The 27,245-nt window shown below is 39.9% G+C and overlaps 1 protein-coding gene across 1 annotated transcript in view; it reads left to right on the top strand.

Moving 5' to 3' along the window:
- The window catches only part of slc17a6a (solute carrier family 17 member 6a), a 40,148-nt gene extending 17,622 nt beyond the window's left edge, over positions 1 to 22,526 (top strand). Inside the window, exons 4-12 of the mRNA XM_067993537.1 lie at positions 541 to 655; positions 1,327 to 1,414; positions 1,532 to 1,618; positions 4,716 to 4,858; positions 9,465 to 9,614; positions 11,075 to 11,207; positions 16,848 to 16,958; positions 19,042 to 19,169; positions 22,169 to 22,526. Of these exons, the coding sequence (XP_067849638.1) occupies positions 541 to 655; positions 1,327 to 1,414; positions 1,532 to 1,618; positions 4,716 to 4,858; positions 9,465 to 9,614; positions 11,075 to 11,207; positions 16,848 to 16,958; positions 19,042 to 19,169; positions 22,169 to 22,501 (1,288 nt within the window). The 3' untranslated portion in view covers positions 22,502 to 22,526. The remainder of the gene's footprint in view (positions 1 to 540; positions 656 to 1,326; positions 1,415 to 1,531; positions 1,619 to 4,715; positions 4,859 to 9,464; positions 9,615 to 11,074; positions 11,208 to 16,847; positions 16,959 to 19,041; positions 19,170 to 22,168) is intronic.
- Positions 22,527 to 27,245: the final 4,719 nt, after the last annotated feature.

Raw genomic sequence — 27,245 nt, 5'->3', positions numbered from 1 at the left:
AGGAATAATTGGATAACACGGTAAAATGAGGACTTCGGAGACACTTTCAAATTCCCTGGTGCAATGACATTATTTTTCCTCAGACAATGTTAAAGGCAACGCTGATCGAATCAGTCTTGTGTAGTCTGCGAGAAGCTGCGCTGTTATAAATTAAACTGGAAAAGCCAAAGAAAAAATAGCTTCTATAATTATTGTATTTGTTGTACCAGTTGCTTCAGGCACTGATAAGTAGATAATCAACATTTACTGCAGAATATTTAAATATTTTAAAATCTGTTACTTTCATTTCTCTGTCATTCAGTCTGGTAACAGCAGCCTCCTTAAAACTCTTACCTCGTAGAAACCCTGTTGCATTTATCACGAAGTGCAAACAGTTCGTGCAGTTTATGAAAATATTCATTGTGAAAAATATTGAGCGTAATCGAGTGAAATATCTTAACGTGAGAGACTGTTTATCTCAGAGACCAATATTGGGAAGGGTTAATGAACATCTGTGAGGAGAATGTGTATAATAAGTATATTTCTGTGGCTCTGTTTCAGAGTATTTGGTGCTGCTATCTTTCTCACCTCCACTCTCAATATGCTCATCCCATCTGCAGCTAAAGTGCACTATGGTTTCGTGATTTTCGTCAGGATCCTGCAGGGACTGGTAGAGGTATGTTTGACTCTCTCGAGGTATAGGAGCAACATCGATTAATTCTCAGAAGCCCACAGAGTCCTCACAATACAATGTAGTAAGCTTTACAAAAATTACACTTCCCTCTGACATTGTACAGCTTGTCCGTCATACATCGCCCGTTTAAATTGATGAAAACTGCATTCCCCAAGCACATAGCTTGTCTTTCCTCTTTACAGATGTTGACTGACCTATTGGGTATATCCAGCGTTTTCTATTATTATTTAAGAATTCCAGCATTTGCAGTCTTCCCTTTTCATATTTCACCTTTAAATTGTTAATGTTTTATTAAAAATTATATATTGTCATGTTTCTGAACTATTTGGAAACCAATAGCTTTAACTGTATGCATATATTCAAATTAATATTACGATTTTTGTAGGAATACAGATATCTGACTACACGTAGGTTCAATTTAAATAAAGTGTAAACTCGAGATATAGTTGTGTTATTCGGTAAATCTATAATAGTAACTGAACTGCAAGGTATGTTCACACCTCTCAAAATTCTTGACTGCTGATTTCCCTATTTTGTCCACATCAATAATTTAAAAGAGTACATGTATTGATTTTTACTTAGATGATTGATAAATTAAAGACCGGTTTGGCACTTACACTCTGTGTAAAAACATAAATGATGTATGTTTGCAGGGAGTCACGTACCCAGCCTGCCATGGCATATGGAGTAAATGGGCTCCACCATTAGAGAGAAGCAGGCTGGCAACCACCTCATTTTGTGGTAATTAGCATTTTGTTTCTCCTGTTAGTTTTTTTCTAAATGGATAAAATGTTGCTGAAGTGCAACCTTTGAATGGGATCTTACTTGTGTATTGATTTCACACTGATCTTCTTGCAGGTTCTTATGCTGGAGCTGTAATTGCTATGCCTTTAGCTGGGATTCTAGTGCAATATATCGGATGGCCCTCTGTGTTTTATGTGTATGGTAGGTTCTATATTCCAGTGAAGCAGGTGCTTGCTGACCAACATGTCTTAAATACATATTGGCCAATAAGTTTCAACACAACAAAGAACACTTGTTGTTTCTCTTATTAAAATAGTATTTCTTTTGCTTTTGCTGTTTTATTAATGTCTGGATTTATGTGACTATCAATACGAATATTACATTTCTGAAAACACAGGAATGATAACCGACAAATGAGTTTACTACTCCTAGATTGTTATGAACTTTTAATACACCAAAAATCAGTTCCCATGCCATTTAAAAAAAATCTAGAAAATTATTAAAAAGTGTAATAATGGAACTATTTTTAAGTCTAATGTGTGATCCATAGCTTTATAAATAGAGGCATAAGAGTACAAAAGATTGGCAATTATGCTAAACCTTTATAAATCACTGGTTAGATCTCAGCTGGATATTGTGGTAGAAATTTCGAATCTAGAACTAGGGGGCACAGTCTCAGGATAAGGGGTCGGCCATTTAAGACTAAGATGAGGAGGAATTTCTTCACTCAGAGGGTTGTGAATCTTTGGAATTCTCTACCCCAGAGTGCTTTGGATGCTCAGTCGTTAAGTATATTTAAGGCTGAGATCGATAGATTTATGGAATCTTAGGGAATCAAGGGATATGGGGATCGGGCGGGAAAGTGGAGTTGAGGTAGAATATCAGCCATGATCTTATTGAATGGTGGAGCAGGCTCGAGGGACTGTATGGTCTACTCCTGCTCCTATTTCTTATGATCTTAAATCCATCTTGGACATTATCACAAATGGGCAGTATCACATCAGCCGCCTGTTATACAGCCCACTTGATATTTAGTTCTATTGAAGTCAATGCAACTGATTATTGAGCGGGGAGTATAATGTGCGTCTGATTCGATACTGCCCAAGATGGATTTCTACCCCATTGTGTTTAATTCTGGGCACCACACTTTAGAAAGTTTTCAAGGCCTTGGAGAGAGTGCAGAGAAGATTTACCGGAAATGTTACCAGGGATGAGGGACTTTGTTATGAGGAGAGACTAGAACAGAGAAGGTTAAGGGGAGATTTAATAGAGGTGTTCAAAATTATGAGATGTTTTGATAGAGTAAATAAGGAGAAACTGTTTCCATTGGCGGGTGGACGGGTCACGGATTTAAGATAATTGACAAAAGAACAAGAGATGAGTTTTTTTTAATGCAGCGAGTTGTTATGATCTGAAATGCACTGCCTGAAAGGGTGGTGGAAGCAGATTCAGTAGAAATCTTCAAATGGAATTGGATATACACCCGAAAAGGAAAAAAATTGCAGGGCTATAGGGAAAGAGTGGCGAGTGGGACTAATTGGATAGCTCTTTCAAAGAGCCAACACAGGCATGATGGGCTGAATGGCCTCCTTCAATGATTTGAGGTGTTATTGTAGAATGTTTAAAAGCCAATATAGTAAATACAATTGAATTAGTTCTTCAAACTGGATGAGAGTGCTAACCATTCTTCTTGAAATCAACGGAAAGGAAAACTACACAATTTCTATAATGGGTTTCCGACTCACAACGCCAGTTTTACGTTCTGGCAGTAAGTTCATAATTACCCGCATGGTCCTTTAAATATTGTTAGAACTAAAAACCACAGTACATAAATCTGAAGTAATAAGTAACTCACTGGTGTGGCGGTTATTCTTACACCAAAAATGTAAGTAACATTACCCTGAGGGTAATTTTACAATATATGCTGCAGTGGGTGAGGTTTCTGCCACCAATGTGTATTCAGACTGTTACCCCGAGATGTTATTAGATTAGTGTATCTCTTATGCATATAAATATGCATAGTAACATTTTGTAATTGGTTTAGATGACAGCTTATGAGATCAAGGGCAACATCTGACTGGTACAAAATAACAGGATATAGCAATATGATATTATCAAATATAATTTGAATATAGAATTCTTAGTTTCAAATAAGGATTATTTATCTCGATTTCAGATACATTGATAATGCCATAATGTTGTGATGTGTTAATAAGTTCAATCACAGATATGGATTAGCGGATTTATAAACAGTAAAGCAAGCAAATTTAATATACTAAAACATATATAGTTGGTTTACAAAAATCTTCTAAGGTGTGATGGGTTAGCAATAATTGACCAAATGCATATTATGGTCCAATTGAGGAGCAGCTGGTTAATTAAACCCTCAATCTCAATCTTCATTTGGCACAGCACACACAAATGTCCATTAGACTTGACTTAAGATTATTAGGCAAAATGCAATTTACTCTTTCGAAATGTATGTTCTTATTTGGCAAATATAGCAATGAGATAAATACCAAATTGTACCCATCTGTTCCTAAAATTATCATAATTTTTAATATTGCTATTTATTAAATACATTAATTACAAAAACAAATGATTTAAATAAACCAGTGAAAGAAAAATCCTCAGGAACACATAAAAGTGCACAGCAGTTCCGTTAGTGTAAAATAGGATAGCATTTCGGGTAAGACATAAGAACATAAGAAGAACATAAGAAATAGGAGCAGGAGTAGGCCAATCGGCCCTTCGAGCCTGCTCCGCCATTTAATAAGATCATGGCTGATCTGATCCTAACCTCTAATCTAAATTCATGTCCAATTTCCTGCCCGCTCCCCGTAACAAAGACCCTTCATCAGAATCCAGGGTCTGTTCTCACAAAGGTTTCCACTCAACAGGGTTGATACTCTTGAGTTCTTGCCCACTGTCCATGATTTTCCAACGTGCTCTCATGGCGTGTGAGGTATTTTGCCATGTGTGTGAGGATTGAGAAAGTCTACCCTGAAATGTTAACCTGCTGTTTGCCTTTCAGATATTGATTGCCTGGCTGTGCAATTCTAGCATTATATGTTCTTATTTCAGATTTCCAGCATTCATATTTTCTTTCTGTATTAAATAATAAATTTGTTTTGTGAATATTAATAACTATTTGAATCAAATAGTAACTGAATAGTAAACTACTAAATGACTAGCAATTGTTTTGTTGCAGAACATTGGCATTTTGTACTATAACATCTAACTTCTAATTCTACATTGTTTATTTCCTATGTTTCTTCCTTTAATTTTTTTGGACTAGGGTCTTTTGGAATGGTGTGGTATATGTTCTGGATTCTGGTATCCTATGAAAGTCCTGCAGCACATCCAACTATCACAGATGAGGAGCGCACCTACATTGAAGAAAGCATTGGTGAAAGTGCCAAGCTTGTTGGAGGAATAGATGTATGAACACTTCTATCTGTTCTTAAATTTATGATTTATTTCAGTTAATTAAACACAAATACATCTCCGTGCAAAATTACTCAAACGTGCGCAAAGTTCTGTGCATATATAATCACATTTATTGAACTTTGTACATGCATACTTTATAAGTCCCTTGAGCTTATGTTCTTAAACATGTGCAGAACTCTGTGTCTACATCCTAAAACATGGGCACAGGGCTCTAGACTTACATACCGAAACACACATGCAGAGATCTGCTCTTGCATAAGTATGTGTATCATATTTTTTGCATACGTACTTAAATACATGCACTGAGCTGTGGGTTACATACTTTAACATGTACCCTGAGTTCCTTGGATACATATTTGAACACGTGTACTGAGCTCTAGGCATACTTACTTTAACATGTGTACTGAGCTTTGTGCATACATTCTTTAACACATACACTGAGTTCTGTGCATATATACTTAGAATCATAGAATGGTTACAGCTCAGAAGGAGGTAATTCGGCCCATCAAGCCCATGCCAGCTCTTTATAAGAGCAATCCAGTTAGTCCCATTCCCCTACTCTTTCCCCCTAGCCCTACAATTTTTTTCTCTTCAAGTATTTATCCAATTCCTTTTTGAAAGCCATGATTGAATCTACTTCCACCACCCTTTCAGCCAGTGCATTCCAGATCATAACTACTCACTGCGCAAAAAAAGTTTCTCCTCATCTCGCCTTTGGTTCTTTTGCCAATCACCTTAAATCTGTGTCGACTATTTACTTTATTTAAACTCTTAATGATTTTGAACACTTCTATCAAATCTCCTTTCAATCATCTCTGCTCTAAGGAGAACAACCCCAGCTTCTCCAGTCTATCCACGTAACTGAAATCCCTCATCCCTGGAACTATTCTAGTAAATCTTTTCTGCACTCTCAGAGGCCTATCACATCCTTCCTAAAGTGCGGTATCCAGTGTTTTATAAAGGTTCAACATAACTTCCTTGCTTTTGTACTTATTTGCCTCTATTTATAAAGCCTAGGATCCCATTTGATTTTTTAGCCGCTTTCTCAACTTGTCCTGCCACCTTCAAAGATTTTTGAACACAGTTTACCTTAAACACAGGCACTGAGTTTACACTTACATACTGAAACATTTGCGCAGAGCTTTGCACGTACATACATAAAAATGCAAATAGAGCTTTGCCCTTACATGCTTAAACACATGCACTGAGTTCTGCGTATAGTTCAACACATATTCAACACATGGACAAAGCTCTACTCACTGGCTGTTGACATTTTTGATGAGAAGGAAAAAAACTGACTTTTCCATCAGCTCTTTTCTAACAATAGATACTTAAAGCCAGTATAACAGATTGCTTGGACATTTTTATTATTTAAATATACATGTTTAAAAGGCTCGCTTTATATCGTTTGATGTAGGTAACTTTTTTTTAAAATTGTGTGCGTTGATCTCCTCCAGATAGCTTCACGTTCAGTGTAAGATGCCAAGCACGCTGATGTTGCACATTTTAAATTGCTATAATTCCGGAACCGCTTCACAGTAGCACAAGATGTGCAGGAATTACATTTCCAGTAGCCAAAATATGGAAAACTGGCATTTTTAAACCTTGTTTTAGCAGAATGAAAGGTGTTTGATAACACACCAAACATTTACAAAATAATAACTTCCTGGTCCTTTGTCATATAGGTCTGTAAATTGCTCTGAGTGGTGAATCAGCAGTGGTCACTGCTCATTAGATTTAAATTCATTCACTAAGTTACCTCATTCTTTTTGGCGGCAACTTTTTTGAACTGCGAGTTCAAATAACATCAGCGGTCTTTCCCGGGCTTTGTGAGTGGTGAGAGGATTGCTAAGGCCCCTCAACCAATGAGCTTGAAGCATGCCCCGCTATGGGAACCAGGAAGTGCAGTTCATAGACAAACAGCACAGACTAAAAATCTAGATGTGCCTGATAGGGTATTATAAAATGACATGGAGAAAGCAAAATAAAGAGAGGATGAAATTAAAAGACTGAGTTAAAAGAGACAGAAGGAAAAAGAAAAAGAAACTACATTTTTAAAATTATTTTTTTTTAAAAATGCCCAAAACTTATTAAAATCAGGAGTAATGCGACTCCACGTTTTTAAAAGTTAATTTTTATTTCCAGAGAGTTTGTTTGGCAGTTATTAAGACTTACCACATTGTTAAAACTTAGTTTAGACAAAAAAAAACTGAGCATACCTGTTTTGTGGCGAGATTAGTTCGTTTCCACCTAGGCAGGAGAGCAAGTTGGTGCTGGTCCATTGATTTTATTGATTCCAGCCAAAGATGTCCCTTTAAGGCGAAACTGTCAGATTGTCAGTGAACTAGGAAGAGCAAGTTTCGGATTTCTACGTTTGACTGCGCATGAACTTGCTCTTCAATTTTTGTCACTAATAATGGTGAGCGCTGTTCGGGTCACTGTTATTTTGAAAGCAATTTCCGGCCCAATAGTTATAGTAGCACACTGTTCTATGGAATATGGGGACATGGATTCTATCCACAAGGTACTTTATATTGCAACATAGATTATAATTTTCAATGTTACTTACTTATCATTAAGCAATATTATTGCTATATAACACATCAAGGCAGCATTTGACCGAGGAGTCCTAGTAAAATTGAAGTCAATGGGAATCAGGGGGAAAACTCTCCAGTGGCTGGAGTCATACCTAGAACAAAGGAAGATGGCAGTGGTTGTTGGAGGCCAATCATCTCAGCCCCAGGACATTGCTGCAGGAGCTCCTCAGGGCAGTGTCCTAGGCCCAACCATCTTCAGCTGCTTCATCAATGACCTTCCCTCCATCATAAGTACAGAAATGGGGATGTTCGCTGATGATTCCATAGTGTTCAGTTCCACTCGCAACCCCTCAGATAATGAAGCAGTCCGTGCCCGCATGCAGCAAGACCTGGGCAACATCCAGGCCTGGGCTGATAACTGGCAAATAACATTCGCGCCAGACAAGTGCCAGGCAATGACCATCTCCACCAAGAGAGAGTCTAAGCATCTCCCCTTGACATCCAACAGCATTAGCATCGCCGAATCCCCCACCATCAACATCCTGGGGGTCACCATTGACCAGAAACTTAACTGGACTAACCATATAAATACTGCGGCTACAAGAACAGGTCAGAGGCTGGGTATTCTGCGGCGAGTGATTCACCTCCTGACTCCCCAAAGCTTTCCACTATCTACAAGGCACAGGTCAGGAGTGTGATGGAATACTGTCCACTTGTTTGGATGAGTGCAGCTCCAACAACACTCAAGAAGCTCAACACCATCCAAGACAAAGCAGCCTGCTTGATTGGCACCCCATCCACCACCCTAAACATTCACTCCCTTCACCACCAGCCACCGTGGCTGCAGTGTGTACCATCCACAGGATGCACTGCAGCAACTTGCCAAGGCTTCCTCGACATCACCTCCCAAATCCGTGACCTCTACCACCTAGAAGGACAAGGGCAGCAGGCACATGGGAACAACACCACCTGCATGTTCCCCTCCAAGTCACACACCATCTCGACTTGGAAATATATCACCGTTCCTTCATCATCGCTGGGTCAAAATCCTGGAACTCCCTACCTAAGAGCACTGTGGGAGAACCGTCACCACACGGACTGCAGCGGTTCAAGAAGGCGGTTCACCACCACCTTCTCAAGGGCAATTAGGGATGGGCAATAAATGCTGGCCTTGCCAGCGACGCCCACATCCCATGAATGAATAAAAAAAAACAAAGAATTGTACCCAACATAATATTAACATAATACTATAATATTACCCTACTTATTACGTTCAGAGAGTGCTGGGGGTTTCTTTTATCAATCAGCATAAGAACAAAAATAAATTTGAAATTATCTCTTCAGACAAACTTCCTGTTCTGATTTTAAAAAATAACCTATCTAAATAGCAAGATCCTTCAGTAATTATTCAATTGGTTCATTAAAAAGTAATTAATAAGAACAAAGGTGAAAAATTACAGCTCTGGAATAAAATAATCAAAATGTGATGATATTTTTTCTTATTGAGTGATGGTTGTTCATAAAGGTGGACCGTTTTGATTTTCCAGAGAAACGGTAATTTGCTCAACATAGAGCCACCGAGGTTCTTCCCAAAATAAATTGGAAATAACAGAAGCTAAAACACTTGAAGTGGAACTAATTCTCTGCCACTTTGTTTTGGTACTTAACCTGTTCAACACTATACTATAGAGCAGCCCAGCTGGTAATTAAATATTTATGTCCTAAGTTTTTTAATAATTAAACCTTTGGGTAAATTGGTTGTTGATCATTTGACACTTCCATTAGCCAACATATATTTAACATTTTGTTTTACAAATATCCATTGGTTAGATGTACTAAAGTCTTAATCTGCAGACTCTTTGCACGTGTTATAGGTCACTGGTTTTGGAGAGAGGGCAGGGATTTCTTCCTCAGGGACTGCAATTGTGATATCATTTTGCGATTTTATTACAGTGAATGGAATTTAATTTATAAATGGACTTGATATAATAAAATTGACTTGCAAATACCCCAATTTAACAATGACTAAAATATGATTAGGTTTGTACTTTTTGTTTTAGAAATACAAGACACCATGGAGAAAGTTCTTTACCTCTATGCCAGTCTATGCAATAATTGTGGCAAACTTCTGTAGAAGCTGGACTTTCTACTTGCTGCTGATTAGCCAACCTGCCTACTTTGAAGAAGTGTTTGGATTTGAAATCAGCAAGGTAACTTTAATTCAGAGTGACAATTGTTCATTACAAGATAGACAATTTGCCCAGTTCTGTTTCATTTTATACAGGAGACTGCGGTTAAAACAATGCTGTTAATCTCTACAGCCTGGGTTTAAATGTAGACAAATACCATAAAGGAATCTCCTCTTTGATCTGGTAGCCAATGCAATGATGACTAAGACACTCAAACAGAATACATCATATATCGAATTTCCTCTCAATAATGCCTTGGTAACACAAGAGTGACCTGCGCATTCCTGGCATCATTGCTGTTTGTGGGATCTTGTTGTTCACAATTTGGCAACAGTGTTTCCCTACATTACAACAGTTACTGCACTTCAAAAGTACTTCATTGGCTGTAAAGCACTTTGGGACAGCCTGAGGTCATAAAAGGTGCTTTATAAATGGAAGTTCTTTCTTTACCTAAAATATGTTAATTACTCTGACCCCAGAAAGCCGGCCAGGGTTAGAAGTGTGCAGTTGAGGCACACAGAACTCCCATGCTGCCTAAATTGCATCAGGATTCCACCAAAACTGAAAATCCTGGCTAAATTGTGTAGTGTAGTCATTGCTTATTCATTGATTTGTTTTTTGTAATAACCCAAATCTTTTTCAAAAGATCCCCATTCATTTTTGATCTGATGTCACCTTTTGTAAATTCATACCTGTTTTCACTTTCTACACAAACTGTTAGACCTGAATACTGAATACTGAACTTATTACCTTCTTGTCAGGTTAACTGCACATTAATGAGTATGAAACGAGAGGTCGGAATATGATTTTTAAAAACTGGTAACACGGGTGGCTGCTAGCACATTACATTGGATTTTTTAATAGACATGCAAGCCTTGCGGGAAAAAAAATTACAAGCGAAAAGCTCTATCAGAACAATATAGCTGAGCTAAGTGGTTTTTAATTCACATGTAAGTTTGCATGGCTTTTGTTCAGTTCTCCCACACCTGAAGCAAACGCAGACATTCATAACTCAGTCTGAATGTACAACACATCAAAATCTCGAGCCAATTCCTGCAATAGACGCTACGCTCTTCAGAGTTCATCCACCTTTCACCTTTGCCCTTCCCTCCCCTTCCTCTGCAGCACTTGGCAAAGAGAGAGACTGTTTTATTTTTTTCTTCATGAAATGAACTTTTTTGTCTCTTTCTGTTGTTCTTTTTCACTACCTTGTTTTTGCCAAGACATGAGATCCTATTGAAAGCTGCGTGCAGTTTAAGCAAAATCTTTTAGTATTTTTGTTTGAGATAACCTTGTTGCCATCAGAATCCTGTTATCCATTTGGCGATTTTGGATTTGATATCAGATTATCTTTTCTGGGTTGTCTTGTTAGAGAACATTTTCACTAAGTTAATTCCAACATTTATGTCTTCTCTGTTCAGGATACAGTAGTACAAATCATATTCCTTGTTGCCTTTAATTATTACATTTTATTATTCCAGGTGGGTATGCTATCAGCTTTGCCCCATCTTGTCATGACGATTATAGTACCCATTGGTGGGCAGATTGCGGACTACCTCAGAATTAAGAGGATACTTTCAACCACAAATGTCAGAAAGATAATGAACTGTGGAGGTACATCTTTTTTAGATTTCATTATGATACTTATAAATTTATAAGCATATTCCATTCAGGCTACACCTACAATATAACAGCGGGTATAGTCATCAGAATACAAAACTAAACAGTAGTTTATAATTCTTGATACTGTTGCACAGATTAAGGTGTTGGACACTATTGCATTCCACATATGAGTTCAAGTACATGCAGTAAGAGTGAAAAGAATATTTGCTATGATGCATTATTCTTTTGTAGTTCAATCACCGTAGTCCCATCATGTTGAAAGGATGGAAGCACATTCATTTCTAATTCTTACACTCGCAGAGAGCAGAGTAAGATGACAATGGCATCTACTCTGCCTGTGAAGATAGAGTCCAGTCTCTTTAATGTAGGAGAGTAACTGCAATTACTAACAAAGTAAAAGACTGACAGTAAGAGAATGACAATCTTTAGTTCAGCACTGAAGGTTTGAAATTGCCCAAGCTATTCCAAAGCTGTGTCATTGGCATTGTAAGACTGGCAGTATTTGATTTGTCTTTGATGTATATTTCCTAATGGCATTTCAGCTTAGCACAGGAGATCAATATATTGTATAGGGCACCCTTTCCACCCAGAATTTCAACACCAAGTGCTGGATGCCAGGCTAGCTGATTCAAGTATCTCTTATGAAGGGTTTTGAATGGACCAACTTAGTGCAGAACTTTCTTGCTGAAGACAGCATCGTCCTTCACCTTTATTTCTATTAATCAACACTTTCCTGTAGGCTAGGAATTTTCTCGGAGCTGCTCCTACACCATGCCGTAACTTCATCGGAAGTGCGACAGAAACCCCAAGTGTCTTCTTCTGTAGGCTCTGGTTGCTGAGAAGGACCTAGAGGAAAGAGAAAGCAGAGTTAGGATGGCACTGACAGTTGGGATAGTAGCAGCTAACAGTCTTCAGAACTTGCAGTTGGAAGTTGTCAAGCTGGCTGAAAGTGTGGTTTTCTGAGGTGAATGAAGGGTTATGAATAATATGCAGAAAATAAGCTACCAGCCTTGCTTTCCCTGATGCTCATAGATTTAGCAGGGCTACTAATCTCCAGGGTTTCATGCTCCATTTGGGTGAGGGCTAAGATATAAGGTGCTCCTCCCCCTGACTTTGTGTGCTGCTTTGTCCTGCAGAAAGACAGAGCAACAGTTAAAGAGTGCTTATTGAAAACGAAAATGGATATGTTTAGTGCTTTTGTGCATCTGCTGCGAGCTAGAGAAGAAGCATGGTGGAAGGTCTCAACATTTTATGTTGTGTGGTAGTAGGCAGAGAGTCTTCACATGGCCTAGATCTGCAGATGATGGTTAACTCTGCCTACAGGGGATGGAATTTGAGAACATAAGAACATAAGAAATAGGAGCAGGAGTAGGCCATACTGCCCCTTGATCCTGCTTCGCCATTCAATAAGATCATGGCTGATCTTCAATCTCAACTCCACTTTCCCACCCAATCTCCATATCCCTTGATTCCCCTCGAGTCCAAAAATCTACCTATCTCAGCCTTGAACACACTCAACAACTGAGCATCCACAGTCGTCTGGGGTAGAGATAACAACACTATCTAGGAGAAAATTCTTTAGACAGAAAAATTATGCACTGTCAGTTTTTTGCCTTGATACAGAATGTTGAGGTGTAGTTGCAGCAATTTCTCTGTTGCTGGTAAACTATTTGTGTCTAGCTTACGAGTGAGAACAATTTTAGAGCTGTTCCGGTGGTGACTTCATCGAGAATTTATGATCCAGATCTATGTAAGGTTGAAAACCATGGAGGAAACTTTCAACTGCTGGCTGCCTATTTATTACCTGAAAAACAGGCAACCAGTAAATGAAAGTTTGGTGGGGACTTTGTCCACCCAATTGCAACACCCGAATCAACTTTCAGGCAGGCCTTTAAATGGACCACAAGCCCGCCCCCAAAACGGGCAGGAGGCTGTTTAAATATGCAAATTAGGGTCCTATATGTGTTGTAGGACCCCGAGTACAACAAGGAGAAATGGGCAGAGTATGCCAGTCCCATTTCTCCAGGCATTGAGGCCTAACCAGCGATCCTTAAAGGGACCACTGGAGGCCACTCCAAAAAGGTAAATCTCTTGGAATTTTTAAAACGTTTTTGTGAAGCGAGGAGGAGCAGAGTTGCTCCTCTGGGCCTGACAAAAGTCTCCTGGCCCATTCACGCAACCCCCCCCCCTCGCACCTGCAACCCTCCCACCCCGCCCAAGCAGGCGTGGAGTAGGCTGCCGATTTTCCGCAGCAGGAAGCCAGCGAGCTGCAGAGGGATGCCCGTTTGGCATTCACAGCTCACCAAGTAAATGCTCATGAGCCCTGAACCTGAATGCCACATTGGGCGAGCGCCATGGACATATTGCAAATATTGCGCCCGTTCAGCACCCAAACCAAAAGTGCCGCCTGCGGAGTCTGAGAATATCATTTAGCCCATTGATAATATTGGCTTTAGACTGTACTTTAAAAAAAAAAGACTCCTCAGGATGTGGGCAACACTGATGAGGCCACATTTATTGTCCACCCATAGATGGACTGAAAAGGTAGTGGCGGTCCTTCTTCTTGAAACACTACAGTCTTTGTGATGATGTTGCCAGGTACAGAAGTCTTATTGTTCTGTCACTGATTGACTTGCTAGGCCACTTCAGAGACATTAAGGGGTAGAAATTGGAACTTGTTGCACCTGTTTCATGCTGTAAAATGGGGTGAGGCCCATTTTCGAGGAACAACATCCTGAGCCCCAAGGATGCCTAAAAAACGTCTGGCCAATAATTGGGTCAGGCCAATTTTCAGAAGTTAGGCCCATTGCATATGCTAATGACAGGCCTAAACCCTGTTTTAGGACTTCTCAGGGAAATTAGGCTGCCCTGAGTGGAGCAGGTGCTGGGCCTCTTCTGTTCATGTTTTCCAGGTGGTTGTGGCCTAGCCAGCAACTGCCACGGAAATGGTAAGGAAAATATTTTTTGTTTTTAATTCATGTGGAGTCAGGAGGCACAGTAGTGCTCCTGCCGGCTCCATGGCATCGCTGCCAGCTGTAATCGGCTCCTCACCCGCTGTTCCTCCCCCCTCCCCCATCTTGCTGGCACTGATCTGAGGGTCTCTGCCAGCTGGAGAGGCGAAAGGCAATGGCAGCTTGCCCAAATTATTTAAATAAGGCCCGAGGCCAGATGTGGTGCATGCTGCCTGCACAGTGCCTATTCCGGGCCCGTTTTCTGGCCCAGACGAATTTTTCCCTGTAGGAATCAAACAGGGGCTGGAGTCACAACTTTCCATTGGCGGGAATACACAACTTACGGGTTCCTAGATCACTTCCACAGCCACAAGGCTACTGTTCCTTTGAAGCAAGAGATAGGCTTTCTCTGCAGGCTGTCAAACATAACAACAATAGGAGCAGATTATTGATTATAATGGGCCAAATTTTGCTGTAGCAGGGCATCTAACAGCGTCTGCCATTAGTTAGACTTGCCCTTGCGTGTTTAGATTTTAAGATTTTTTGCCTGACAAGTTGCTGAAAGTATGAGCTGATAACGTCACAGCGAGGGAAACTGGGCATCTGGGACCTGAGTGAACAGGGCAAGTAACTGTGTATCTCCTTAACCAATCAGATTGAAGGATTGTGAAATTAACAGCACCAGGACTGAGAATGAAATGTAAATTAGAGAGGGTGAATTCAATGTCAGATCAGTTAGAGAGAGAGAAATAAAGATTGGATTAAAAAAGAGACAAAAGAGACAAAGGAAAAAAATAAAATATTTAAAATTTTACATTTTTAAAATCTCCATCAATTAAAACTTGTAATAGTTAATTTTCGTTGCCAGAGAGGTTGATTGGCAGTAATTAACACTTATCATATCGTTAAAAGGGTACTTAGACTTGAAATGACTTTGACTTAACTTTCTGTGGAGGGTTTAATTTGTATCTACCGCGCAAATACTGCAACTTCACGCCATTCAATGCATTTCAATGGTGAGGCAGACAGCGAAATGCCGTTTTTGTGAAGCTAACAGCGGAACGGTGCAACTCAGACAGCAACTTTTGGATATCGTGTTTAACCACACGTCTGCCCCACGCCTGAAGTTGCTATACCATTTGCACATAAATAGCAGCAAACACCATTAACCTCACCGTTATTTTGGCAACAAAATCTGGCCCAATAAGATCAGTTTTGGGGATAGGTAGGCAATGATATCATATTAATAATGTAGTGATCTTTAGGATTGTGTTTTTAACCGGTTAATTCATCCCCATAATGTACGCTATAATTAGATCCTTATAAGATCTGTTTAAGTTTGCTGATCGTTGATATGAAACCGGTGAAGCACAAAGGAAATGCTTCGGTATTAAAACCACTTTCAATCGCATCAAAAATCTACAACTCCTGTGATACTTTTGGTTCAGCTATTTCACATTTATCCATATGGAATAATTGTTTTACCTCCACAAATTTCCTTGGAGATTATTTAATTTGCTTTCTAATATACACCATGCTAGAATTTTGCTTCTGAGATTTAAAACTATTTTATTATACTCTCTTTTGAATCAAGTGATATGTATTCTGTAGTTATTACATCATAAAAGAATGTAAACACCTTCAGTAATTATTCCCTCACCATTGCTGTGACCTAGCAATAATATTATGAAATATTGTAAATTAACAGTAATGTGTATTTTAAAAAATATGGTTGAGCAAAAGAGAAACAAATGAGTAATTCAACTCCTTCGTTCCAAATGATATCCTTTGAAATTATAATCTTGTGTTAATGACATCTCTGAATACCTCAGATTACTACTTTATTACATTTGCTGTTTGTGGGACTTTGCTAAGCACAAATTGTCTGCCTTGTTTGCTCTATAACAACAGTGACAGCACTTTAAAAAGTAATTTATTAGTTGTAAAGCACTTTGGGTATTCTAAGGACACGATAAGGCTCTGTATGAATACAAGTTTGTTTCCTTCTCAATTTATTCATTATTGCATATATATTTTTTGTTTGGTCTCAGGATGTGGGTAACTGCATTTATTGCCCATCCTTAGTTGCTCTGAGAAGGTGGTGGTGGGCTTTCTTCTTGAACTGCTGTAGACTGTGTGGTGATGGTGCTCACACAATGATGTTTGGTAGGGAATTCCAGGATTTTGACCCAGCAATGATAAAAGAATGGAGTTCCAAGTCAGGATGATATATGAATTGGATGGGAACTTGCAGGTGGAGGTGTTTCCATGCCATTGTTGCTCTCCTTCTTCTTGTTGGTAGAGTTCACGAGGCTGGGAGGTGCTGTTGAAGTAAGCTTGGTGATTTGCTGCAGTGCATCCTGTAGATAGTATATATACTGCAGCCATAATGTGCTGGTTGTGGAGGGGATGGATATTGAGTTCATCGGCAGGGGTGCTGATCAAGTTGACTGCTTTGTCCTGCATGGAGTTGAGTTTCTTGAGTGTTATTATGGCTGTACCCATCCAGGCAAGTGATGAGCATTCTATCGTGCTCTGACTTGAGCCTTACAAATAGTAGAGAGGCATCAAGATGTCAGGAGATGAGCCATTTGGTGCAGAGTGTAATTACATAAATATCATAACACCAGAATTATTAACAGTTCTCTTCTGGAAGGTAACTACTTGTATTTCATTTCAGGTTTTGGTATGGAAGCAACATTTCTTCTTGTGGTAGGATACTCACATAGCAAAGGGGTTGCGATTTCATTCCTTGTCATGGCTGTTGGCTTCAGTGGTTTTGCTATATCAGGTAAGACAATATTTTAAAAAATTCATCAAAGTACATTGAGAGTATTTTGCGAATCAATTAGAATCATAGAAGTTTACAACATGGAAACAGGCCCTTCGGCCCAACATGTCCATGTCGCTCAGTTTATACCACTAAGCTAGTCCCAATTGCCTGCACTTGGCCCATATCCCTCTATACCCATCTTACCCATGTAACTGTCCAAATGATTTTTAAAAGACAAAATTGTACCCGCCTCTACTACTGCCTCTGGCAGCTCGTTCCAGACACTCACCACCCTTTGAGTGAAAAAATTGCCCCTCTGGACCCTTTTGTATCTCTCCCCTCTCACCTTAAATCTATGCCCCCTCGTTATAGAATCCCCTACCTTTGGGAAAAGATTTTGACTATCTACCTTATCTATGCCCCTCATTATTTTATAGACTTCTATAAGATCACCCCTTAACCTCCTACTCTCCAGGGATAAAAGTCCCAGTCTATCTAACCTCTCCCTATAAGTCAAACCATCAAGTCCCGGTAGCATCCTAGTAAATCTTTTCTGCACTCTTTCTAGTTTAATAATATCCTTTCTATAGTAGGGTGACCAGAACTGTACACAGTATTCCAAGTGTGGCCTTACTAATGTCTTGTACAACTTCAACAAGACATCCCAACTCCTGTATTCAATGTTCTGACCAATGAAACCAAGCATGCCGAATGCCTTCTTCACCACCCTATCCACCTGTGACTCCACTTTCAAGGAGCTATGAACCTGTACTCCTAGATCTCTTTGTTCCATAACTCTCCCCAACGCCCTACCATTAACGGAGTAGGTCCTGGTCTGATTCGATCTACCAAAATGCATCACCTCACATTTATCTAAATTAAACTCCATCTGCCATTCATCAGCCCACTGGCCCAATTTATCAAGATCCCATTGCAGGCTGGATTGTCAGCCAGGCTGTCTCTATCTAAACAACATTAACTATATTTGTATCATTTATAGTTTATTCTACATTATCTGAATCCATTGTAGCAAATACCAGGAACTGCATCTTTTACATATCTATAGATTTCCCAGTATTCCTTATCAAAATGCTTAATGATGCTGTGGAACAGTATATTATTTGTATGAGAATATTACTGGGCAAATGAGACTGTGTATTAGGCTAGCCTTATAAGAGGATGATTGAATTATTATGTTGCATTGACAAGAAAATAATTTCGCAGTGCATACTATTGTAGACTGTGTGTGACCTGATGTTCATTCATGGTTAATGAATTTTAATGATGAAACTGAGCCAAATGTAATGAACAAAATTTGTCTCCTGCAAGCTGAAGGCCTGCAAATGAAATATCACTCTTAAACAGACATTAGCAATTGTCAATGTGAGGCGATCTCAGTGTTAGGGAATAAACGTCTTCTCAGTTTGGACACCCATTGTCAACGTTAAATACTTGCAGGACAAACATGGATGAAATGCAGAATGAAGGACCTTCTGCTCTGTCTCAACAACATGCCTCAGTCAGAAGCTCACAAGAGCAATCCAGACTGTGTCAGCGAGAAATTTTCCATTTTCCACACTAGCCATCCTTCCAGCCTCTCACAGCGACACTGCCACTTTAGTACCAAGTTAAGGGAGGTGGGTTGAGTCTGCCCAAGCTCATTTCACACCTGGTGAAGATAGAACAATTTGATTCCATTAATCTATGCTAGATTTGAACCCAAGTCTCAGGAAGTAGGTTATTGTTAAAATATAGTTCAGATAAAGATGGTTTTTCCTTTATTCATAGTTTTGTATGGCAGTGTGCCTGCCAGTTGTAAATTTGTTCCAAGTCATTTTTGTACCATTGGCATCAACTGTTGAGACATAAAATATCTTAGATTACTAAGAAATTTTATTTCCGTGCATGTTAAATTTGGTTATTAGTTCAAAAAATGTCAAACAACACTTTTAAATTCCCATTTTGCATAAAAAATGAACTGAGTCAGTAGTTTTACATTGGACTGAAAAGCAATTCATTGCCTGACCCTGCCTTAGTTAATTGTTTAAGTCTACATTCCAGCACATGCATTTTCATAACCCATTTTCTACTTTCTGTTTAGGTTTCAATGTTAACCACCTGGATATAGCACCAAGATATGCCAGTATTCTCATGGGAATTTCCAATGGTGTGGGAACACTATCTGGAATGGTGTGTCCGCTGATTGTTGGAGCAATGACCAAAAACAAGGTACAGCAACTGTTAGATCAACAACTGTGGAATGCTATGGGGTAGATTTTCAACTTGTCACCCGGGATTTATACATGGAATTGTGGATCAGCTTTAGAATGGGATATTTTGGTATTTTCTACTTTAATAATTCACGAATCATAGCATGCAAAACCTTTCTCCCCAGTTTCTATTTTCTGTGCAATTGCATCGCCACATTTTTTTTGGTCTGAGCTACAGTCTTCTACGACACTCCCCACTATGGCTAATGTATTTTTTCGATAATAGTACTACTTTAAATAGTGTGAAGTCTGAGTTGAGTGGGTTATTATGTGCTTCTAAGAATAAAATGGCAGTGGGTTAACTGCATAAGCCTGTAACTGCATTTGCAGCATGCTGATGTAGAAGCACCTCAAGACTCAAACTCAATTTAAGTGGACCACACTCTGAACATGCATTCACCAGTGTTCCCTCCATGGGTCCACTGTATTCCATTCCTGAGTGTAAACTTTCTGCTTTATTTGGAGACTAACTCTCTTCCCCAATACATCAACACAGCATCTTCCCGCACCCTAAGCCTCGCCACTTGCCTTCGCGTTCTGTCCACACTCACCACCCTTGCATGTGGCTCCACCAGACACACAGCCTGACCTCTTCTTCAGTCCATGTTTAAGGCCAGATGAGATTTGCTGCTATAAATCAAAACATCTCCAACTTATCACACTTCACAAAATTAAGGTTATACCTTTCGGTGATAACTTGGAGATTTGTTTGGTTTATAACAGTGGATCTCGCATGGTGTTGAATGTGGGCTAAAGAGCAGGTCAGGCTGTGTGTCTGTTGGGGCCAGGTACAAAGGAGTTGAGTGTGCTCAGAGGGTGGAGGCCAGTGTCAAAGCTTAGGGTGAGGGTGGAAGCCATGTTGAATTTTGGAGCATGAGATAGCAGGACTTTTGGCGAAAAGGTTTCACTTCCAAAAAAAACCCAGAGAATTAAATTAAGAGAGTTCTTGCCTAAGAATGGAAGGACTGGAACACTGTTTCAAAAGACACATTCAAAACACTGACTGATCTCTGCCCAAAGACTGCTTATAGGCTGCTAATGTAATTCTGGAAGATGGAATCTCTGTCCACTGAGCTGTCAATCCAACCCTCTTCTCAAGTGCCTCACAAACTGCTGTCAAAGTTACTATCCAAGGCGGTTGGCTATTGTTTGAACTGTAGCCAAGCGCTTCCTCATAGTTTATCTGGCTGTGTGCCTTTTTTGATATATATTAATGATTTGGACTTGGGTGTACCGGGCACAATTTCAAAATTTGCAGATGACACAAAACTTGGAAGTAGTAAACAGTGAGGATGATAGTAATAGACTTCAAGAGGACATAGAGAGGCTGGTGGAACAGGTGGACACATGGCAGATGAAATTTAATGCAGAGAAGTGCGAAGTGATACATTTTGGCAGGAATAACGAGGAGATATATACTTGAAGGTACAATTCTAAAGGGGGTGCAGGAACAGGGAGACCCGGAGGTATATGTGCACAAATCTTTGAAGGTGGCAGGATAGGTTGAGCAAGCAGTTAAAAAAGCATATGGGATCCTGGGCTTTATAAATAGAGGCATAGAGTACAAAGCAAGGAAGTCATGTTGAACACTGGTTCGGCCACAATTGGAGTATTGTGTCCAATTCTGGGCACCGCAATTTTGGAAGGATGTGAAGGCCTTAGAGAGGGTGCAGAAAAGATTTGCTAGAATGGTTCCAGTGTTGAGGGACTGCATTTATATAGATAGACTGGAGAAGCTGGGGTTATTCTCCTTAGAGCAGGGAAGGTTAAGAGGAGATTGATAGAAGTGTTCAAAATCATGAGGGGTTTAGATAAAGGAAATAAAGAGAAACTGTTCCCTTTGGTGGAAGGGTCGAGAACCATAAGTCACAGATTTAAGGTGATTGGCAAAAAAAAACAAAGGCGACTTGAGGAAAACCTTTATTAAGGAGTGAGTAATTATGATCTGGAATGTGCTGCCTGAAAGGATGGTGGAAGCAGATTGAAACGTGGCTTTCAAAAAGGAATTGGATAAATACTTGAAGGAAATAAAATTGCAGGGCTACGGGGAAAAGCGGGGGAATGGGACTAACTGGATTGCTCTTACAAAAGCTGGCATGGGCTCGATGGTCCTACTGGCTTCTTTCTGTGCTGTAACCATTCTATGATTCTATGGTTCCATCACTGAATGATTTGGCAGTTTGGGGATTTACGCCAGACTGCTCAACATTCCTTGTTACTTGTCCAAGTGGATGCTTCACTCACTACCACTGTAATATTTCTCTGCAGAGTGATGTCTCAAAGTCTTTGATATCCTTTTCCTGTAAGCAGCCACCATACCACAACTGAAGAATAGCCCCATGATCTAAATTCAGTTTTATCTGAAAATCTTAAGTTGAGGAGACTTGTCAGGGTAGCATCCACAGTTGTGACCATTCAGCATGACCAAGTAAGAATCCAGATATGATCGTAGAATGTTACATCTGCACCTACTTCAGGAGAGGAGGGCAAGGAGAGAAATGTATGAAGGAAAATTGTAGGTGGAAAACAGAGAGAGCAATTATAAACTGGAATGCTACAGAATGTTACTATACTGTCATGAAGGATTGGTAAACACTAACACAACATACACATATTTATAAAACATTTTGGTTTTTGTTCATTGATCTCCATGATTGCAGGCGAGAGGCTATTTCAACCATATCGATTTGTTTGTCATAATATTCTTTTTTGTATCAGAATTTATAAGTAGTGCATTGGTATGACAGGAAGAAGAGGTTAATTATTATTCCAGTCTGTGATTACTAAGTTGTTTGAATGCAGGAAGTAACATTTGGAGAAAACAACAATTCTAAGCATGGACTTTCCTAACTTGAAATTGAGATTTTTAACAGTGGATATTTGTAACACCTCAATCTTAACGCTACTCAGGTAAATTATGGGCGCACAAATAGGTTTCATTGTACTTTTCGTTCACAGAGTCAGGACGAGTGGCAGTATGTCTTCCTAATTGCGGCCCTGGTCCATTATGCAGGAGTCATATTTTATGGGTTATTTGCATCTGGTGAAAAACAGCCTTGGGCGGACCCTGAACAAACAAGTGAAGAAAAATGCGGTTTTATACACGAAGATGAACTGGCAGAAGAAACCGAGGACATTACTCAGAATTATGGCGCAACAAAGTCTTATGGGGCCACCACCTGTAGTAACGGTGGCTGGCCCAATGGATGGGAAAAAAAGGAAGAGTTTGTACAAGAGGAAGTTAAAGATTCCTACTACTATAAAGAACATGACGAAGGAGACTATTCATAACAGGGAGGGAAAAGAAAAGTCTGTTCGATATTTTGTAGTGTTTGTGTTCAAGATTCATTGTGATTGTTTGCACAGAAATCTGTGGTGTGAATATCCACACATAAGAATGACAATTGTTAACAGTGTACAAATTTAACAAAGCAGCATTTGAGTGCAATCTGTACAAAATGGTGGCGTACATCATCTCAGTCCAGGCTTAACCATTTTAGAAGGACTTGGGCTTTTTGGGGGTCTGCTGGTTGACCTGTGAACTGCCAGGAGATTTAACAGGAAACAAAATATCTGAACGATTAGCCATTCAGAAGAAGAAGCTTCTGACAGTTAACTGGTTCCTCATTCAAATAAAAGATAAATTCCAACTGAAGTGCTTGAAAGAATGTTTAGGTTTTGAATTGTTTTTAGTTTCAGATATTACAGTAAATTTTAAATAATTTCAGTGGATCTGAGCCAAAGTTTAATGCATACTATATGGATATTCAGATACTTGGGACATGAAAATCTCCGATAAATGATCAGGAAATGAAAATCCCATATTCTGAGTACTACCCAAAATACGCATTTTTCTTAAATGAATAATTTTATCTATAAAACCCCACTGAATCAGTACATTTACATCCTGGTTAGATATTTTATGCACTTGATAGCCAAAATGCACATCTCATTATGTCCATCTTGGCTATGTCGCAAGATTGCCTTCGATTTTCCACTAAACCAAACAAACGGTTTATATTTTACAAGTCTCGCCATTACTATGAAAAAAGTATGCAAGGAAGATTTGCTATAGAGCACACGAACTAATAATTTAATGTGAACTATTGATATTCTAGATAAGTAAATAGCTTTTATAATGAAAAAAGACAGATCACATATTTAAGAGCTATCTGCATTTGAATACTGTTGGCACTCCAAAGTAAGAGGTTATTTATCAACTACAAAGCAGTTAATGCTTTGCAAAGTTTTAACTTACTGTAAAAATCTTGAACAGGAATTTATTTTAACCCCAGATGTAGGATTTGCATCAAAACATTTGACTGAAAAACAGAAAAAGAAGGTTGGAGTGACAATCCTCATCAATAACCAAAGGTGGCATGCATCATCAGGTTTAGGAATAGCATCACTCAACATCCTTATTAGCTAAAACCATTTCCCCTCCACATTATTGGATTCATCAAGGACTGCAGCATTTGTGTACAAAGCAATAAATCCACATAATAGACTGCATTGTCTTGTACTCTTGTATGTGCTCCACTAATGTAGTTTGATATCGTTTTTGGTTGTAGGTAACAATTATGCTGGACTCTGCAACACCTCGTGTTGGCTTGAGACAAGCCACATTCTAGATTGAAATTCTGCTCCATAGATGATCACAGTCCTACTGATTATTCCCAAGATGTGTCAACCATTTGCTGCTATACTGTGCATCCCAGGTGGCGTAGGGGAGGGGGTTGTTTCTATTTGTTGGCTATGCCGTACTAGTGGATGGAGGCTGTTTTAGTGTCTGTTGTCCCAGTATACAAGTTGAGAATGGCTTCTATTACTAATGGGGGAAACCTACTTGACCTGGAGGTATTGCCCTTGCTTTGTGCCTCAAAGTGATGTGAAATGTGGTCATGCCGTTGCTGTGTACTTTGGAAAGATGTGGACTGTGTCACTTTTGTTGCTGCAAGAAGTGTTAATAAAAAACTCTATCTATACTTTTATACAAAAGTTATGTTTTTTAAGCAAGCAGTTTAAATAGATACATTTGCACTTACCTGCATGTCACCAACAATAGCAGACAGCATCACCTACATTGGGAGTTGTAAGCTTGTCACGAGCTTTGACCAATAGTTTTGAAAGATTTATTATGATGTTTTTATCATAAACTGCTATTGAAAAGAAAATATCCTTTCTGTAATTTTGCACAAATATGGATCATAGTGACAGAGGAATGAATCTCTGGCCACGTCACTATAGTTTTCTTCCCGACAATAAGCCTGATTTTGAAGTGTTGTGGGAGATGCAACAGTTTTTTTTGGCGGTGGTTTTCCCCTGTAAAAGACATTTCTCCTCTCTTTTGAGTTTTTGCTTCATGGGTTTGGGTATCTCTTGCAACTATCACAACTTTACTGGTTGCACAGCTCAAATTGCCTTTTCATTTTGTCTGTACCTGGTGTAGGAAAAGGTGCACAGTGGAAGATTTAAACGCCCTACAGTTAGTCTCAGGTATGGTTTCCACAGTTTGATTTTGTCTCCAAGGTCACCATGGTCCAAGAAAAACGTTCTGAACATATTGTGAATGGTGTTTTGAAAATTCCTTTTTGTACAATCATGGAATATGTCTACCTATGATTTGCACAAAAATAAGATGCATGTCCATTTGTGAATGAATACAAGGTTAACAACATGAACAATTATGGAGATAGGTGCTAGGAAGGCATACCTGGAGAAAGAATGGAACAATGAAGCTAGATCATTGCATTAAATTCAGCACAAACACATTACTGTTCACTGTTTTCTCTGTCTATTTCTAATAGGATTTGAAAGGACTTGATGCTAAGATGTTTCTTAGTGTATCACTGTATCTTTAATGGGGATCAGATAATTGTTTCTGTGGATCATGTGGTGAAAGGGGGAGTTTAAAGAGACTGAGGAGTGTTAGTTGACTTGTTGCTCACTATGCCTAAACAGTATGAGGGGCCAAAAAATGAAGCAAAAAGGATGCTGGCTTACATTGACAAATCAGTTGAGTTCAGATCCCCAGAGGTCATGCTGAAGCTCAACAGTGCCCTGGTCAGGCTGCACTTGGAGCAATGCCACCTGTTCTTGTTGCTGCAACATAAAGGGCCCTCCACCTCCGAGATGCAGCAAAGAGGAGAGCAACGAGTCTGGTCCCTAATGTCAGAGGGAAGAGCAATGAGGATCGACTTAAACTCGGGCCCCTCATTTTTATGTAAGATCCGTAAGATATTTAATGGGATACGGAAAGTAAACCTGAAACAATGTTTTCAGATATGCAGGGTAACAGGACAAGGGCACAGGTTCAGGATTGTGAAGGGCAAATGTAGGTGAGACGTCAGGAAGCTTTTTTTTATACACAGAGAGGGAATTTTTTTTTAACACAGTGTGAAAAACACATTACCAGGAGGGTGGTTGAGGCCAAGGCATTGGATTAATTTAAGGAACAACTGGATGCGGTGATAGATTTTTATTAGGCAAGTCTGTTAAGGGTTACACAACCAAGGTGGGTAGATGGAGTTAAGATACAAATCAGCCATGATCGAATTGAATGGCGGAACAGGCTCGAGGGGCTGAATGGCCTACTCCTGTTCCTATGTTCCTAAACATTGTAGGGCTGGTATTCTGAAAAGAGGAGATCAAGGACCTTTCTTCATCTGAACTTATCTTGTGACCTTGATCAATGAGAGTCTGTGAATTGACAGAGTAAGAGAAACAAAACTTTCTGTGTCACACTTAATCGTATGGAAAATCCTAGACAAATTTCTGTGTCACATGTGCAGCTGTAGGCTCATATGCAAATTTATTGCCGCTGATTGGCTCGAATGCATTTAATTTTCATATAAAATAGCAAGAAACAATAACTGAACAGTATCAAGTAGGGAGGTCATTTCCACCATCATTGCCTGGGTTGTAATCTGGTGGAACGGATCGCCCACCCGTTAGAGAACCCGCCTGCTTGTCATTCCATTGGAATCATTGGGATAGAAATCGGGCGTGTTCTGCAACAGGCCGGTGACCAGCTCCACCAGATTACTGTTCAGGTGGTGAAGGTGAAAATGACACATCGAGCAATCAAAACCCAAATTTACGGGCAAGAGTAACATTTAAAATTCATACTTAAATCTTAACACTCAACTCAAACCCATAAAAATTAATTTTAAGAATCCTTATTCATAAATTTACCCATGGGGGTAATTATAAACCCCCTACAACAGACGGGAGAGGGTCTGGGGTGGGAGGGGTTAAATTGGTAAAAATGTGAAACCCGATCCCAGCCCGCCGCGAACGTGCCCACTTCCGGATTTACCGCGGTGGGTTTGGGGGAGGACAAGTCACCCTCTCTGGAAAGGCGAGTCCGTAATTACAATATTTAAATGAGATTCCATTCCTCAGATTATAGCAGCCATTTGAATTTAACAGCTGTGGGCCGGGTTTCCCAAGGCTCGGGAAACCTGGTAGCTGAAGGGAGATGAGAACTGCCCAATCCAGCAGGTAAGTGCTTTTCTGGCACTGCTTGTGGGCCAGGAGGAGCAGGAGTGCTTCCCCCAGCCCCCAAGCACACCTTCTGCATAATATTTCTCCCCCCACGCGATCTCACCCCTTCCCGCGATCTCTCCCCTTCCCGCGATCTCTCCCCTTCCCGCGATCTCTCCCCTCCCCGCGATCTTTTCCCCTGCGATCTCTCCCCTCCCCATGATCTCTTCCCCCTCAGCGATCTCTCCCCCCACGATCTCTCCCCGCGATCTCTTTCCTCTCCCCGCGATCTCTTCCCCCCGTCATGATCTCTCTCCCTCCCCATGATCTCTCCAACCCTCCCTTCCTCCCTCCTCCCTACTGCGCTCCAAGCCCTCTCCCCCACCTCCCCCCCCCACCCCCCACGACCCCTGATTTTCTCGATTGCTGGGGACCATCTCCAGTTGTCCACGGCTGTGGTCTTGTACAGCAGGCTTTTCCGCCCTCTCAATCTGGCCAGCTGCCGGGAGGGAAACGGAGTAAAAAATTCTAATGAGGTGCTGCTTCCCTA

The sequence above is a fragment of the Heptranchias perlo genome, chromosome 12 (assembly GCF_035084215.1).
Source record: "Heptranchias perlo isolate sHepPer1 chromosome 12, sHepPer1.hap1, whole genome shotgun sequence".
NCBI lineage: Eukaryota > Metazoa > Chordata > Chondrichthyes > Hexanchiformes > Hexanchidae > Heptranchias > Heptranchias perlo.
Note: the sequence above shows the minus strand (reverse complement) of the source record. Positions and strands in the feature narration are given on the sequence as shown.